Below are 13,285 nucleotides of genomic sequence, written 5' to 3'. Positions count from 1 at the left end.
ATGAAAATACAGCACAACAACTCTATTTGATGGAATGGTACCAACTAAATTTGCAATGCACATATCATCTAAGACCTCCTTAACAACATCTTCTGCATGCACCTTATAGATCAATTTTAGGCTCGTCACCTTCTGGGTTATATCTACTTTATACCCAAGCTTTGCCCAAATTTTCTTCAAATCCAATAGTGACAAATAGTCATCCACTCAATTGTCTATTAACAACAAGATTAAAGAGAATTTCCACACAACAGCAGACTAAGTTTTCCCACTATCTTGATTTTTTTGTTCTGTATTTGCTGGTTAGTTTTTTCATAATGTCAAAGAACTAAGATATTGGGAAAACTTCAATTTTTTTCACAAACATTTGGGCGTTTTAACTTTTTTTATTTCTACCATTGATTTTCCTTCTCTTTTATATACAAACGTTTTTTTTTTTGTTGGTGTGGTGATAAATTAATACTGGTTAGTTGATAACTCGATGGTGTGTTGAATCAAAGGTAGATAAGAATAGGAAAAGCTAGGATTTTAAATCTGGGTTCCTCAATCATTCAAATTTAGGATTTCAAATAAAAAAATTGAAGCAAAGATGGGGAAGAAGAACAAAAACACTCATAACACCCAAATTGGCTCTTCTTTCTTTGACAATTAATCCACAATGGCTGAAAAAACTAACCAACAAAAACATAGCAAAAGAATCAGAAGAATCTGCGACCCCAGTATCGGAAAAGCTAAACAGAAGGACCAGAAAGAGGCATCAAAGATGATATTAATACTTCACAGAACACACAAGCTTATCCTTATCAGGAATCGCCAAACTTCAATTGGGAGAAAACTTGACTTGGTGTTGTGCCCACCAATCCGTCCACAGAGACAACTGTATCGTCTGCATTAACCATGGAGCTAAGTGAAGGAAGACGCTCAACATATACAAATGCTGATGAAGCATTGGCTATGCTGTCCTCAGAACTAAGTTCTCTAAGATTTAGTGCTAGATGGAGCTTTAATGCACACTCCAAGTCGGACAACACATTTGCTAAAATATGAAAACAATGAGAGAATATTTGTTTGTGGGAATTTTCTGTGTATTCTTTTTCTTGTAGGAGGTCATATTTATAATATAACGAAACCTGAATGGGCAAGTAAATAATAAATTCCTAAATCTATTAGCAGTAGGAAATCATGAATTAAAGTAAATCAATTACAATTATAATAGGAATTCTTGGTGTGTAAGGAAAGTAAGTCAATATTCACAAGTCACGCCAACACTCCCCCTCACGTTGGTGCATAGATGTCGCTAATGCCCAACTGATCCGGTGAATTGTGGAATGTTTTACTGGAAATTGCCTTTATCAAAATATTCGCCAATTGATCCCCGGATTTCACAAAAGGAAATTGAAACACTTTAGCCTCAAGCTTCTGTTTGATGAAGTGTTGATCCACCTCAACATGTTTAGTATGATCATGCTGAATTGGATTCTGTGCAATGACTATAGCAGTCTTGTTGTCACAAAAGAGATTCATTGTGGATGTAGGTTTATACCCAAGTTCAGTAAGCAATTTTCTTAACCAAAGAAGTTCACAAATCCTTTTAGTCATGCCTCTGAACTCGACTTCTGCACTGGATAAAGCTACTACATTCTATTTCTTGCTCCTCCATGTCACCAAATGACCTCCCACGAATGTGAAGTAACCCGATGTGGATTTTCTATTTGTTACATTACCTGCCCAATCTGCATCTGAATAACCATCAATATTTAGATGACCATGTTTTGAGAACATAAGTCCTTTTTCAGGGGTAGACTTCAAATATCTAAGTATCCGAAAAATTGCATTCATGTGGTCTTCACTTGGAAAGTGCATAAATTGACTGACAACGCTCACAACATAAGCAATGTCTGGTCAAGTATGTGACAAAGAGATCAATCTTCCCACTAACCTTTGGTATCTTTCTTTATTAGTTGGAACTTGATCTGGATATTCTCCAAGATGATGATTTTGAATAATAGGAGTCTCTGCAGGTTTGCAATCTAGAATTCCTGTGTCTGTCAACAAGTCCAAGACATATTTCCTTTGAGAGAGAAATATGCTTTGTTGTGATTGAGTCACCTCAATTCCCAAGAAATACTTGAGTCCACCTGGATCCTTCATCTCAAACTCAGTAGCCAAATAGTCTTGTAGTTGTGATATTTCCTGTTTATCATTCTCAGTAATAATCATATCATCAACATAGATTATTAATGTTGTTACCTTCCTTTTCCGATGTTTCAAGAATAGAGTATGATCTGAGTTGCACTGTTTGAAACCATTGTTCTTCATTGCCATGGTGAACCGTCCAAACCATGCACGTGGTGACTGTTTCAATCCATACAATGCTTTTCGTAACTTGCAAACTGTTCTAGTCTGAGTAGTATTATATCCTGGAGGAATGTCCATGTACACCTCCTCCATGAGTTCGTCATTTAGAAAAGCATTCTTTACATCAAACTGGTGTAGTGACCAATCCAAATTAGCTGCAAGGGATAATAAGACTCTGACGGTGTTTAACTTTGCAACTGGAGCAAAGGTTTCTTCATAGTCTATACCATAGGTCTGTGTGTACCAAGTCTTGCCTTGTATCGCTCGATAGATTCATCTGCATTGTGTTTTATAGTAAACACCCATCTACATCCGATAGTCTTTTTTCTTTGTGGTATAGTCTCCAATGTCCAAGTCTGATTTTTCTCAAGAGCTTTCATCTCCTCTTTTATAGCTTGAACCCACTTAGGATCTTTCAATGCTTCAAAGACCTAGGTTGGAATATGGATAGCAGACAACTGATGCACAAAAGCCTTGAGTGGTTCAAATAGCTTCTCAGTGGATACATGATTTGCAATTGGATACTTGGATGTCTTGCCAATATCAGGTGAATAACGGTTTGGTGGCTTCCCACGATTTTGCCAAAAAGGTAATTGATATCCAATAGTTTTATCCTCTAAATGCACAAGTCTAGTAGGAGTAGTTACCTCAAGGATATTTTCAGGAGATTGGTCTATTGGTACTGTTGAGTTAGAGGGGGTCTTCATCTTGTTGTTCTGTATTGTCTTTAGGTGTGAAACTCGGATAAAAAATATCTTCGCATGGATCAGGTAGGTCAGTCAATTGATGACTATGAATGGGCGATTGATTGCTTGTCGATCATTTCTGTACAGAGGAGAATTTCTTCGTTTTCTAAGTTGCTCCAATTCTGCTCGTCACTCGTATCTCCCCTTGAAGCGTAGAATTAGATGATGGGTCATGGAAGAACAACTCAGATTCTAGAAAGGTCACATCCAAAGTGACATATGTACGTCGGGTAGGAGGGTGATAATAGCAGTAGCCTTTCGATGAGTGGCATAACCCACAAAAACACAACGAAGCGCACAGGGATCAAGTTTGCTACGTTGATTTTTGTGGAGATGAACGAAAGCCATACATCCAAAGATTCGGGGTGTGAGTACCAAAACAGAGGGCAGAGGTTTGTGTTGCGCAAGCACTTGTAAGGGAGTTTTAAAGGTCAATACATCAGAAGACATGCGGTTGATCAGGTGAACTGCGGTGACAATAGCATCATACTAGTGATGGCGAGGAACATGAGAGCCAATCAGAAGTGTTCGTGCGGTTTCAGGAAGATGTCGATTCTTTCGTTCAGCAACACCATTTTGTTGCGGTGTCTGAGGATAAGTCGTCTCATGGATAATTTCATATTGTTGAAAGTAAGTCTGAAAGTCATGATTGACAAATTCTCCACCATTGTCTGAGAGAAGAATCTGGATTTGAGCATTAAACTGAGTCTTCATCTGTTTGTGGAATGACTGAAAATGGGAAAACACTTCATTTTTATTCTTCAGCAAATAAAGCCATGTCATCCGTGTACAATCATCTATGAATGTGACAAACCATTGAACACTAGAAGGAGCAGTGATAGGTGAAGGTCCCCAGACATCAGAGTGAATTAACGTAAATGGAGAAGTACTCTTGTTCGTACTCAACGGGTGGGGCACACGGTGACTCTTGGCCAAAATACAAGTATCATATGTGAAGTCGGAGTCCTTGAAACCTGAGAATAAATCTGGTATAAGATGCTTCATATAACTAAAAGACGGATGTCCCAATCGACGGTGCCACAACCAGATTTGTTGTTGTTTGCTATCAAAAGGATGCGTCACATTGTTAGCTACATCGGGACTGAAGTCATCTACATAATATAGCCCCCCCTATCTTAATACCACGACCAAGAATCTCATTAGTGTGAATATCCTGAAGCAAACAAAAACTCGGGGTAAATGAGTACACAATAATTCAATTGTTCAGTAAGTTGACTAACTGACAACAATTTATTGGATAAAGATGGAACAAGTAAAGTATTAGACAGTGAGAGAGAGGATGAGAGTTCAACAGTGCCAGCCCCTGTCACAGGATAAGTAACTCCATTGGCATTGCAATACAAGTTCGTCGAGGTTGTGTAGTATTAAGAAAATCATAAGGATTGAACGTCATATGATCAGTTGCACCGGAATCAATTATCCAGCCCCTGGAATCAATCTTAGCGGAAGTATGGAATCCATAACCAATACCATTACTGGTCGTATTGCGTTGTCCTCGATCTTTAAGAGTAGTCCACCAATTGGGATAGCCATGCAATTTAAAACAAGTCTCATGAGTGTGTCTTGGATCACCACAATATTCTCAATCTGGTCCATGTGTCAGGGTCGTTAGTCAAGAAGTCATAATCTATGCAGTGGAAGATGTATAGGATACTGAGTTTAGTAGGAATTGATTGGGATCGAGCCCGAGTCGGGGCCTGGAGTAGGAGTCAAAGTCGGGATCGGGTCGAATCAAAGACAAATTTTGGGTCGGGGTCCGAGTCATCATCGAAGTAGGGGTTGAGGTCGTTGTTGGAGTCGGAGTTGGAGTCGGGGTTGTCGTCGTCGTCATAGTCGGGGTTGGGGTCGGGGTCGTCAAAGGGGATCCTAATTCAGGATCAAATTCGGGGCCAAAGTCTGCATCTGTAAGAGCTGAGCTATCTGGGCACTCAACTAGGCTATGGTTGGTTGAGAAGGAGAGAAGGAGTCGGTGGTACTACATCCATGAGGGATGAAAAAATCATCAACCCCCATAGCGATGGCGGGGGTGTGAAACTAGAGTCAGCAATTCCAAGATCGCCGCTCTGATACCATGCTAAAATATGAAAACTATGAGAGAATATTTGTTTGTGAAAATTTTCTGTGTATTCTTCTCCTTGTAGGAGGTCATATTTATAATACAACGAAACCTGAATGAGCAAGTAAATAATAAATTCTTAAATCTATTTACAGTAGGAAATCAGGAATTAAAGTAAATCAATTACAATTATAATAGGAATTCTTGGTGTGTAAAAAAAGTAAGTAAATATCCACAAGTCCCGCCAACAACATTACCCATTGTAGGCCGATCATTAGCGTCTTTTCGCAGACATTTCTCAGCCGTGTTCTGACCCTCAAGTGAAGAGTCTACGACCTGTTCAAGCAACCCTTTTGTCTTGCAATGTAGCACCCATTCAACTAAGTTCATTTCATCTCTTGGGAGATTTCCATCAATAGGAGGTCTTCCGCATAACACCTCAAGAAGAACTATCCCGAACGAGTACACATCAGATTTTGCAGACAACTGTTCGGACATCATGTAGTCCGGATCAAGGTAACCACGGGTGCCTTTCACTTTGGTGACGACATGAGTTTCATCAGCAGAACCGTGTTTTGAAAGGCCAAAATCGGCAACTTTAGCAACATTGTTTTCATCAAGCAATATGTTGTTGGACTTAACATCACGGTGAATGATGCCCCTAGCTGCAACTGTGTGGAGGTAATCCAGACCCCTTGCTGCACCAATGCAAATTTCAAGTCTCTGCTTCCAGGGCATACGAGGAAAGTCCGAAGCGTATAAATGATCACTCAAGGTCCCATTTTCCATGAACTCATAGACAATTATCATCTCAGACTTTTCATCACAGTACCCAATTAAAGAAACAAGATGTCGATGTTGAATCTTGGACAAAATCTTGATCTCTGTATGGAATTCTTGAAGGCCTTGGCCTGAACCTTGCTTAGCTCTCTTGACAGCCACTTTTCTTCCATCGAGGAGAGTTCCTCTGTAAACATTCCCAAAGCCACCTTCACCAAGCAGCTTCTCATCGTCAAAGTTGTTTGTTGCACGCTGAACTTCAGCAAATGATATCTTCACCCCACGAATTGCAGTCAACCTTCTTATGTGTTTCAAACCAAAAAAGATTCCGAAAGCCAAAATGCAGATGAAAGACAGGCTTCCAACAACCGAACCAACCACAAGACCCACATTTTTCTTCAGAGACTCTTTCACATCAGAAACTGAAACTGAGCCCTCCATTATCTCCAACATTTCCAGACCATTCAGAAAGGCAGTTTTGTTTGTAGAGTTTATCCAAGCACCTACGCTGCTGCTAATGAGTTGAGATTCATTAGAACTCACCACAAAATCATAGTAGAAGGGAGTAGCTGACTCTGTTGAGAAAAAGGACTGATATCCACCAACCTTCTTACTGAAGTTGCCATTCGAGTACAAATTATATATATACTAAAGTGCAATGCAACTAAACACTGTTTCTAAGAACAGTATAATGACGGAAATGCCCCTCATTTTACTGTTGTTTTTTGTTTTGTTTTCTCTTCGTAACAGTAAATTGAACGAAACTGCCCTCAACTAAACATCTTCTTCTCTTCCCTTTTTACCCCTTCCCCTCCGATGCGAACATTTCGTTCGCTCAGAGAAGCGTCCATTTTCAGTCCACTTCGAACCAGCTGGTTGGGGGGCAGCCATGGAAGATCTGCATTCATTGTTAGACATGCGTGGGGGGGCGTCGATTTTCGTTTGGGAGGTGCGCTGCAAATCCAGCCGAACTTTTAGTCTTCGTCTCACAGATTTGTGGTTGGGAGATTTCTCATCGTTTCTACAGCCTTCGACTCAGACGTCTTCCATCTTTCTTGCTTGCGAGTTTTTGCATCTTTGTCTTCTGGGAGATTTTTCGTCCTTTGTAGAGCGTGGGTGTGAGCCATGTTCTATCTTTAGGGTATTTTTGATTTATTTTTTACGAATTTGGGTTCATTTATTTGGTTAATTTGATTTCAGGTTCTTGGGTAATCCCTAATGCTATATAAGAGGAGCTGAGGTATTTATATTTCACAACATATTGGGTTCTATTAGGAAGGGGATTGAATCTCACAGATTAGCTCAGGTATTTCCATCGTTCTTATTATTAATTTTTTTAATCAATTGTCGATTCAATGACTTTGTGCTCTTGGAGAAATCTTAGAAATGGAAATCATTCACAATTTCTGTTTTGGTTGCCGATAAAACACTGGAAAGCAAAGACCAAGCGTGCTTTAAAACAAAAAAACAAAAAAAAATCATTTTTTTATCTGCTTTTGGTTGCTGTATCCTAAATATGGAGAAAAAAATTAATGATAAAACACAAGGAAAAAAGAAGTGAAGATTACAAATCTAACTACACAATTTATACTTCTCTATTATCAAATTCTCAGAACTTTAAATTAAATGCCATTTAACTCTTGGCTTTCGAATTCTACATGGATATTTGTAATCTTAAATGTACAATGATTCTTGACAATTGATGTCAATCTTAAACCTTCCACCAGTTGGAGACCCAATCCCTAACATAACAAACTGAAAAAACTAAGGCCATGGTAATGAATTTTAAGTACCTATGATGAAAAGAAGAAAGGTAATGCCTTATCACAACAAATCTGGAAACATCTAATTCCTCCATGTTCATTAAAATGTTACAAACCAGTAACTGAGGCTGCTAATTATATGTCGCACATCACGAAATTTACAATTCTATCTACCCTGTACCTACATGATTCTTGCTGCAAGAACTGCACTGCAGATGTAAAGCATCCAAGAGAATAACAGAAGGCAAATATTTCCCTCGTAAGAACAAGGGTGACAAAAATGTAACTAATTACATATCATAGGGAAAAAGAAACATTTAAGATAAAAATCCTATCTTCAAACACGCAGACATTAAAGCAAAGAAAGGTTATCAGTCACATCCATCTTAATTTTGCTACCTAATCCTACGTTCTATTTGCATTTACAGAGCCTTTTTCACCTTTGTAAGAAAAAACAAAGAGAACAATTTCACATAAGTGTCCCTTGTCATTTCTTTTGGTCAAAAAGCTTGCTATTAACAACTTCAAAGCCAGACGACTAGACTGTGCACCTGATGGCCTAAACTAGCTAAAGCATCTGTGCAAGAATTTTTTCCCTGATAAATAAATGATTGAGTTCCAAGATTCACATGAGACATGAGGTTTTTGAGACACACCTATCCATAATATTTTCCAGGGCATTTAAACATATTTCATAACACTATCAATCACGAGTTTGGGCCTCCTTCAATTCGAATTGTTTTGTATCATGATCCTACTGCCCAGGGTTTAGGCTAAGAGCATGGCTGGATAGTCTCAGGAAAAGTATAGAATATAGCAGGGAGTAATGCATGAACCTAAGTAAGACACTCCTCTGGGGTAACACGGTGAAACTCCAAATCAACAGCAGTTTAACTATCCTAGAATTTGTTAGCTGCTTCTGTTTATTATCACATCTTAAAGATGGGAAAGCAGTTGTAGTACAATAATCAAAGATAGGACTAAAATTAACAAGGCATACCTAACTTAGCTTTTACAGCCTAAAGAAACTTAAACAAGGTTAACTAATATACCTTACAAACTGAACAAATTTATCTGGCATCACCAACTCTCAACTGGGAGAAAACTTCAACTTCTGTTGTATCTAATTCATCGTATCCGGGAAGAGCCTGATCATCTATGTTAATCGTGGAGCTAACTGAAGGAAAACGCTGAACATCTGGCAATACAAATGCTGATGAAGCATTGGCTGTGCTGTCTTCATGGGGTTCTCTATGCTTTGCTGTTTGCTGGAGCTGGAATGCATACTCCAAGTCCCACAGCACATCACCCATTGTAGGCCTATCATTAGCATCTTCTTGCAAGCATTTCTCTGCTGTCTCACTAAATTTTCTTAATGAGCTAGGATCAATCTGATTCTTGATTGAAGAGTCAACAATCTGTTCAAGCAACCCTTTCTTCTTGCAAAGCATTCCCCATTCAGCTAAATTCATTTCGTCTCTTGGGAGCATTGTATCAATAGCAGGTCTTGCACATAACACCTCAAGGAGAACCACGCCAAATGAGTAAACATCAGATTTTTCTGTCAACTGTTGGGACATTATGTATTCAGGATCAAGGTAACCAAAAGTGCCTTTAACATTTGTGCTGACATGTGTTTCATCAAGAGGACCAGATCTTGAAAGGCCAAAGTCAGCAACTTTGGCAACATGGTTTTCATCCAACAAGATGTTGGTGGACTTAACATCACGGTGAATGATTCCCCCAGCTGCACCTGTGTGGAGGTAATGAAGACCCCTTGCTGCACCAATGCAAATTTCAAGCCTTTGCTTCCATGACAAACGAGGCAAGTTTGAATCATATAAATGATCTCTCAAGCTCCCTTTTTCCATAAATTCGTAGACCAGTATCATCTCAGACCTTTCATCACAGTACCCAATTAAGGAAACAAGATGGCGGTGGCGAATCTTGGACAAAACCATGATCTCTGTTTGAAATTCTGGAAGGCCTTGGCCTGACCTTTTCTCATCTCGTTTTCCTCGCTTAACAGCTACATTTCTGCCATTCAACAGAGTTCCTCTGTAGACATTCCCAAAGCCACCCTCACCTATCAACAATTTTGTGTCAAAGTTGTTTGTTGCTTGCTGAAGTTCAGCAAAAGATATCTTCAACCCAAGATTTAGATAATTCATAGGGGAACCAGTAATGGTTCCATCAGTCAACCTGCTGTGGTTACTCCCTCCTCCAACTGCAGGCATTGGTGACCATTCCGAAGTTTCAACACGCTTTGCGTTTCTGTATTTCAAACCGAACAAGATTCCAACAATCAGAATGCAGATAAGTGACAGGCCTCCAATAACTGAACCAACCACAAGACCCACCTTTATCTTCTTGCTTCCTTTCTTATTACAAACTGAAGCTGGAGGGTTCCTTAAAGCTGGTCCCTCTATTATCTCCAACATTTCCAGTCCATTTAGAAAGGCATTGTTAATTGTTGTTGTGTCTATGCTAGGGCCTATGCTGATGTTAATGAATTCAGATCCATTAGAACTCAATACAAAATCATAGTAGAAAGGCGAGTACAGGCTATTAAAACGGAAATCGGGTCCACCAACCTTCGTAATGAAGTTTCCATTTGAATACAAGTTAAATACTACATTACCAGGCGGACCGATAATGTCACAGAAGTGAACCCGGACGAGGTGTCTAGCATCCGCACTCACATTAAAAGACCAGGTTATGTTGAAGGGATTGGGTAGCCCCTTAGTACTATCGGTCATCACTTTGGCAGTCAGGTAAACTAAATCTGGAGCAATAAAATCATTATCAGCACCAACGAAACCATCAGATTCTACCGACTGTCTAATAAGCGTCTGTGAGGAGGGTCGGCTATCCTTTGCAGAGTTTGAATTAGACAGAAATCTATCATCTTGTTCCCAGTTTCTCCATATTGTGTCATTATCTGGTGTGAATTTCTGGCCTCCAACATTCACCCTGTAAATTGAATGCAGAACTAAAGGAAGACTACTGTTGTAATTCTCAGGGCTGAAACTTGCAGGAGCAAGGAAGACTTCAATGGCATTCACAAATGCAAAAGATGATGCTTGAGGAACAAAATATATTTTAAATGTGCCAGGATCAATCCCAAGGAAGAACTCCTTTATCAAAGGAGAGTTGCTACTGTTCTTAGCAGTGAAATTGCTTAACAGTTTGAACCCAGAATTTGAAACATTAGGAAAAGCCAGAACATCAAAAAGGGCTGTGGAGAGATTAACTGCGGAGGAGAAAGCCAAGAAATGCAGACGGACAATAAAAGTACCGTTTTCAGCGATGGTGAACTCATAGTAGGATTGGTTGTAGAAAATTCTTGCTGTTTGGTACGGACTTGGCGACTGGTTGGTACTTTCAATAGCCCTGCTTTTCTCTGAGCACAAAAAACCAGAACTCGAGTCTGCAGTGAACACCCGGCCATTGAGGTTTGCATCAGCTTTAGACCCACAATTAACGAAATACTTATGAGGTTGCTCATAGGCTAAGGAGAGAAAGTGAAGGGATGAGAAGTGGAAGAGAAAAAAAAGCAGAGAAAATAGAGGGATATGGATTTTATGGTTATGAAAGCTTTCCATGAGAATTAATGGAGTTGCTGGATTTTGCTAATTGGTAGCAGAAGGAAAGCTCATCTGAGCCGAGTGACAACGGAAATTATGGCAAACGAAGACTTGGAATAGGAAAGTCGTGGACTTTGAAGTAGAAACACCAACCGTGCAAGTCTGCAGTAAGAAAAAGTACGGTAGATTTATTTAATTCTCCCTTATATTTCATAGACTATGCAAATACAACAGAGGACATTTTGGGTGTTTCAGTTCTTTCTTGTCAAAGAGAGCCATATAATTGACTGAAATATCATCCACCACCAATAACAAGTTTGATGTCTCGTCTTTACTGTCTTCTTGTGTTTGGACGAGAACAGCAGAAACATCAATGGTCCACAATGATACAAAGAACACAGCATATGAATTAAAACGATTGGTAAGCAGCAAAACCCGTATCTAGTTTTGAAAGTTCCTGATAATTTTGATAAACAATTATACAAAAAAAAAAATTAAAAAAAAAAAAACTATTGTGTTCAGAAGAATATCCATGTCATGTTTATGCAATCATAGTTGAATCATTGATTTTAAATTTGATTATGAACACTCATAATTTGCCAAATACTATTTAAGAGCCCAATTTTTTTAAAAAGTCAACTTATTTGTGTTTGAGAGATCCAATTTTTTCTAAGAGAGCAGATTCTAATTCTTTTAAGACTATCATATAACATAATTTGAAAAGAGAATCTGAAAAAAGACACATTTTGACCAAAGTTGTAACATATCTTCATTAGTAAAATTTCTTGGGGTGATCACCAAAGAGGACGTAGGCATTGCTGAATCTCTATAAATTCTCTCGTTCTTTGTGTTTGGTTATTTTCGAGTCTGTGAATGTTTGATACATCCACAGTGTGTTTGTCTAAAGTCTATCAACAACAAGATCAAAGGGAAATTCCGCACAACATCAGACTCTTTAAGTTTTCCCACTATCTTGATTTTTTCGTTCTATTTTTGCCAGTTAGTTTTTTCATAATGTCAAAGAACTAAGATATTGGGAAAACTTCAATTTTTTTACAAACATTTGGGCTTTTTAACTTCTTCTTTTTTTATAAAAAAATTTCTACCATTAATTTTCCTTCTCTTTTCTGGTTAATAAGAGAGAATCTTTACATACAAACTTTTTTTTTCTTTTTTTTTTCGGTGGTGAGAAGTTAATACTGGTTGGTTGATAACTCGATGATGTGTTGAATCAAAGGTGGATAAGAATAAGAAAAGCTAGGATTTTAAATATGGGTTCCTCAATCATTCAAATTTAGGATTTCAAATAAAAAAAAATTGAAGCAAAGATGGTGAAGAAGAACAAAAACATTCATAACACCCAAATTGGCTCTTCTTTCTTTGACAATTAATCCACAAAGGCTGAAAAAACTAACCAACAAAAACATAGCAAAAGAATCAGAAGAATCTCCGACCCTACCCCAGAATCGGAAAAGCTAAAGAGAAGGACCAGAAAGAGGCATCAAAGGTGATCATTAATACTTCACAGAACACACAAGCTTATCCTTATCTGGCATCGCCAAACTTCAATTGGGAGAAAACTTGGCTTGGTGTTGTGTCCACTGATCCGTTCACAGAGACAGCTGTATCGTCTACATTAACTGTGGAACTAAGTGAAGGAAGACGCTCAACATATATGAATGCTGATGAAGCATTGGATGTGCTGTACTTAGGTGGGTGTATTCAATTTAGGTTTTAAATGATTTTAAAAGAGTTACAAAGTTGATGGAGTTTAATTGAGTTTGACTGAATTCTAAAAACTCCACATAGAATTTGATTGAATTCATGTATAGATTTTAACTGAGTTTGTTAGAGTTTTATTATTGATTTTAATGGAGTTTATATCACTCAAAAAACAAAGGGTTTAGGGGTGATGACTGTGGTGGTGATGGCGATCGTGGTTTGTGGGTGATGGTGGGGGATGTTGGGGTGATA

At 38.5% G+C, this 13,285-nt stretch overlaps 1 protein-coding gene and 1 pseudogene across 2 annotated transcripts; both read right to left on the bottom strand.

The window, feature by feature from the left end:
• Nucleotides 1-5,325: 5,325 nt before the first annotated feature.
• LOC107880461 (putative receptor-like protein kinase At2g23200) lies at nt 5,326-7,322 on the bottom strand. The gene has a single exon (XM_089043913.1). The coding sequence runs from the start codon at nt 6,412-6,414 to the stop codon at nt 5,371-5,373; it is 1,044 nt and encodes a 347-aa protein (XP_088900039.1). The 5' UTR covers nt 6,415-7,322; the 3' UTR covers nt 5,326-5,370.
• Nucleotides 7,323-8,591: 1,269 nt separating this feature from the next.
• On the bottom strand, nt 8,592-11,463 carry LOC103337324 (putative receptor-like protein kinase At2g23200 pseudogene; annotated as a pseudogene). The gene has a single exon (XR_016123200.1). The product of XR_016123200.1 is annotated as a putative receptor-like protein kinase At2g23200 pseudogene (transcript).
• Between the last annotated feature and the right edge of the window lie 1,822 nt (nt 11,464-13,285).

The sequence above is a fragment of the Prunus mume genome, linkage group LG1 (genome assembly GCF_029339155.1).
Source record: "Prunus mume cultivar Tortuosa linkage group LG1, ASM2933915v1, whole genome shotgun sequence".
In the NCBI taxonomy this organism is placed as follows: domain Eukaryota; kingdom Viridiplantae; phylum Streptophyta; class Magnoliopsida; order Rosales; family Rosaceae; genus Prunus; species Prunus mume.
The sequence above is the reverse complement of the archived record's forward strand: the minus strand, read 5'-3'. Positions and strand labels throughout refer to the sequence as shown.

Excerpts from the sequence above, each read along its gene's own strand:
- LOC107880461 (XM_089043913.1), bottom strand. The coding sequence starts at position 6,414 with ATGTTGGAGATAATGGAGGGCTCAGTTTCAGTTTCTGATGTGAAAGAG.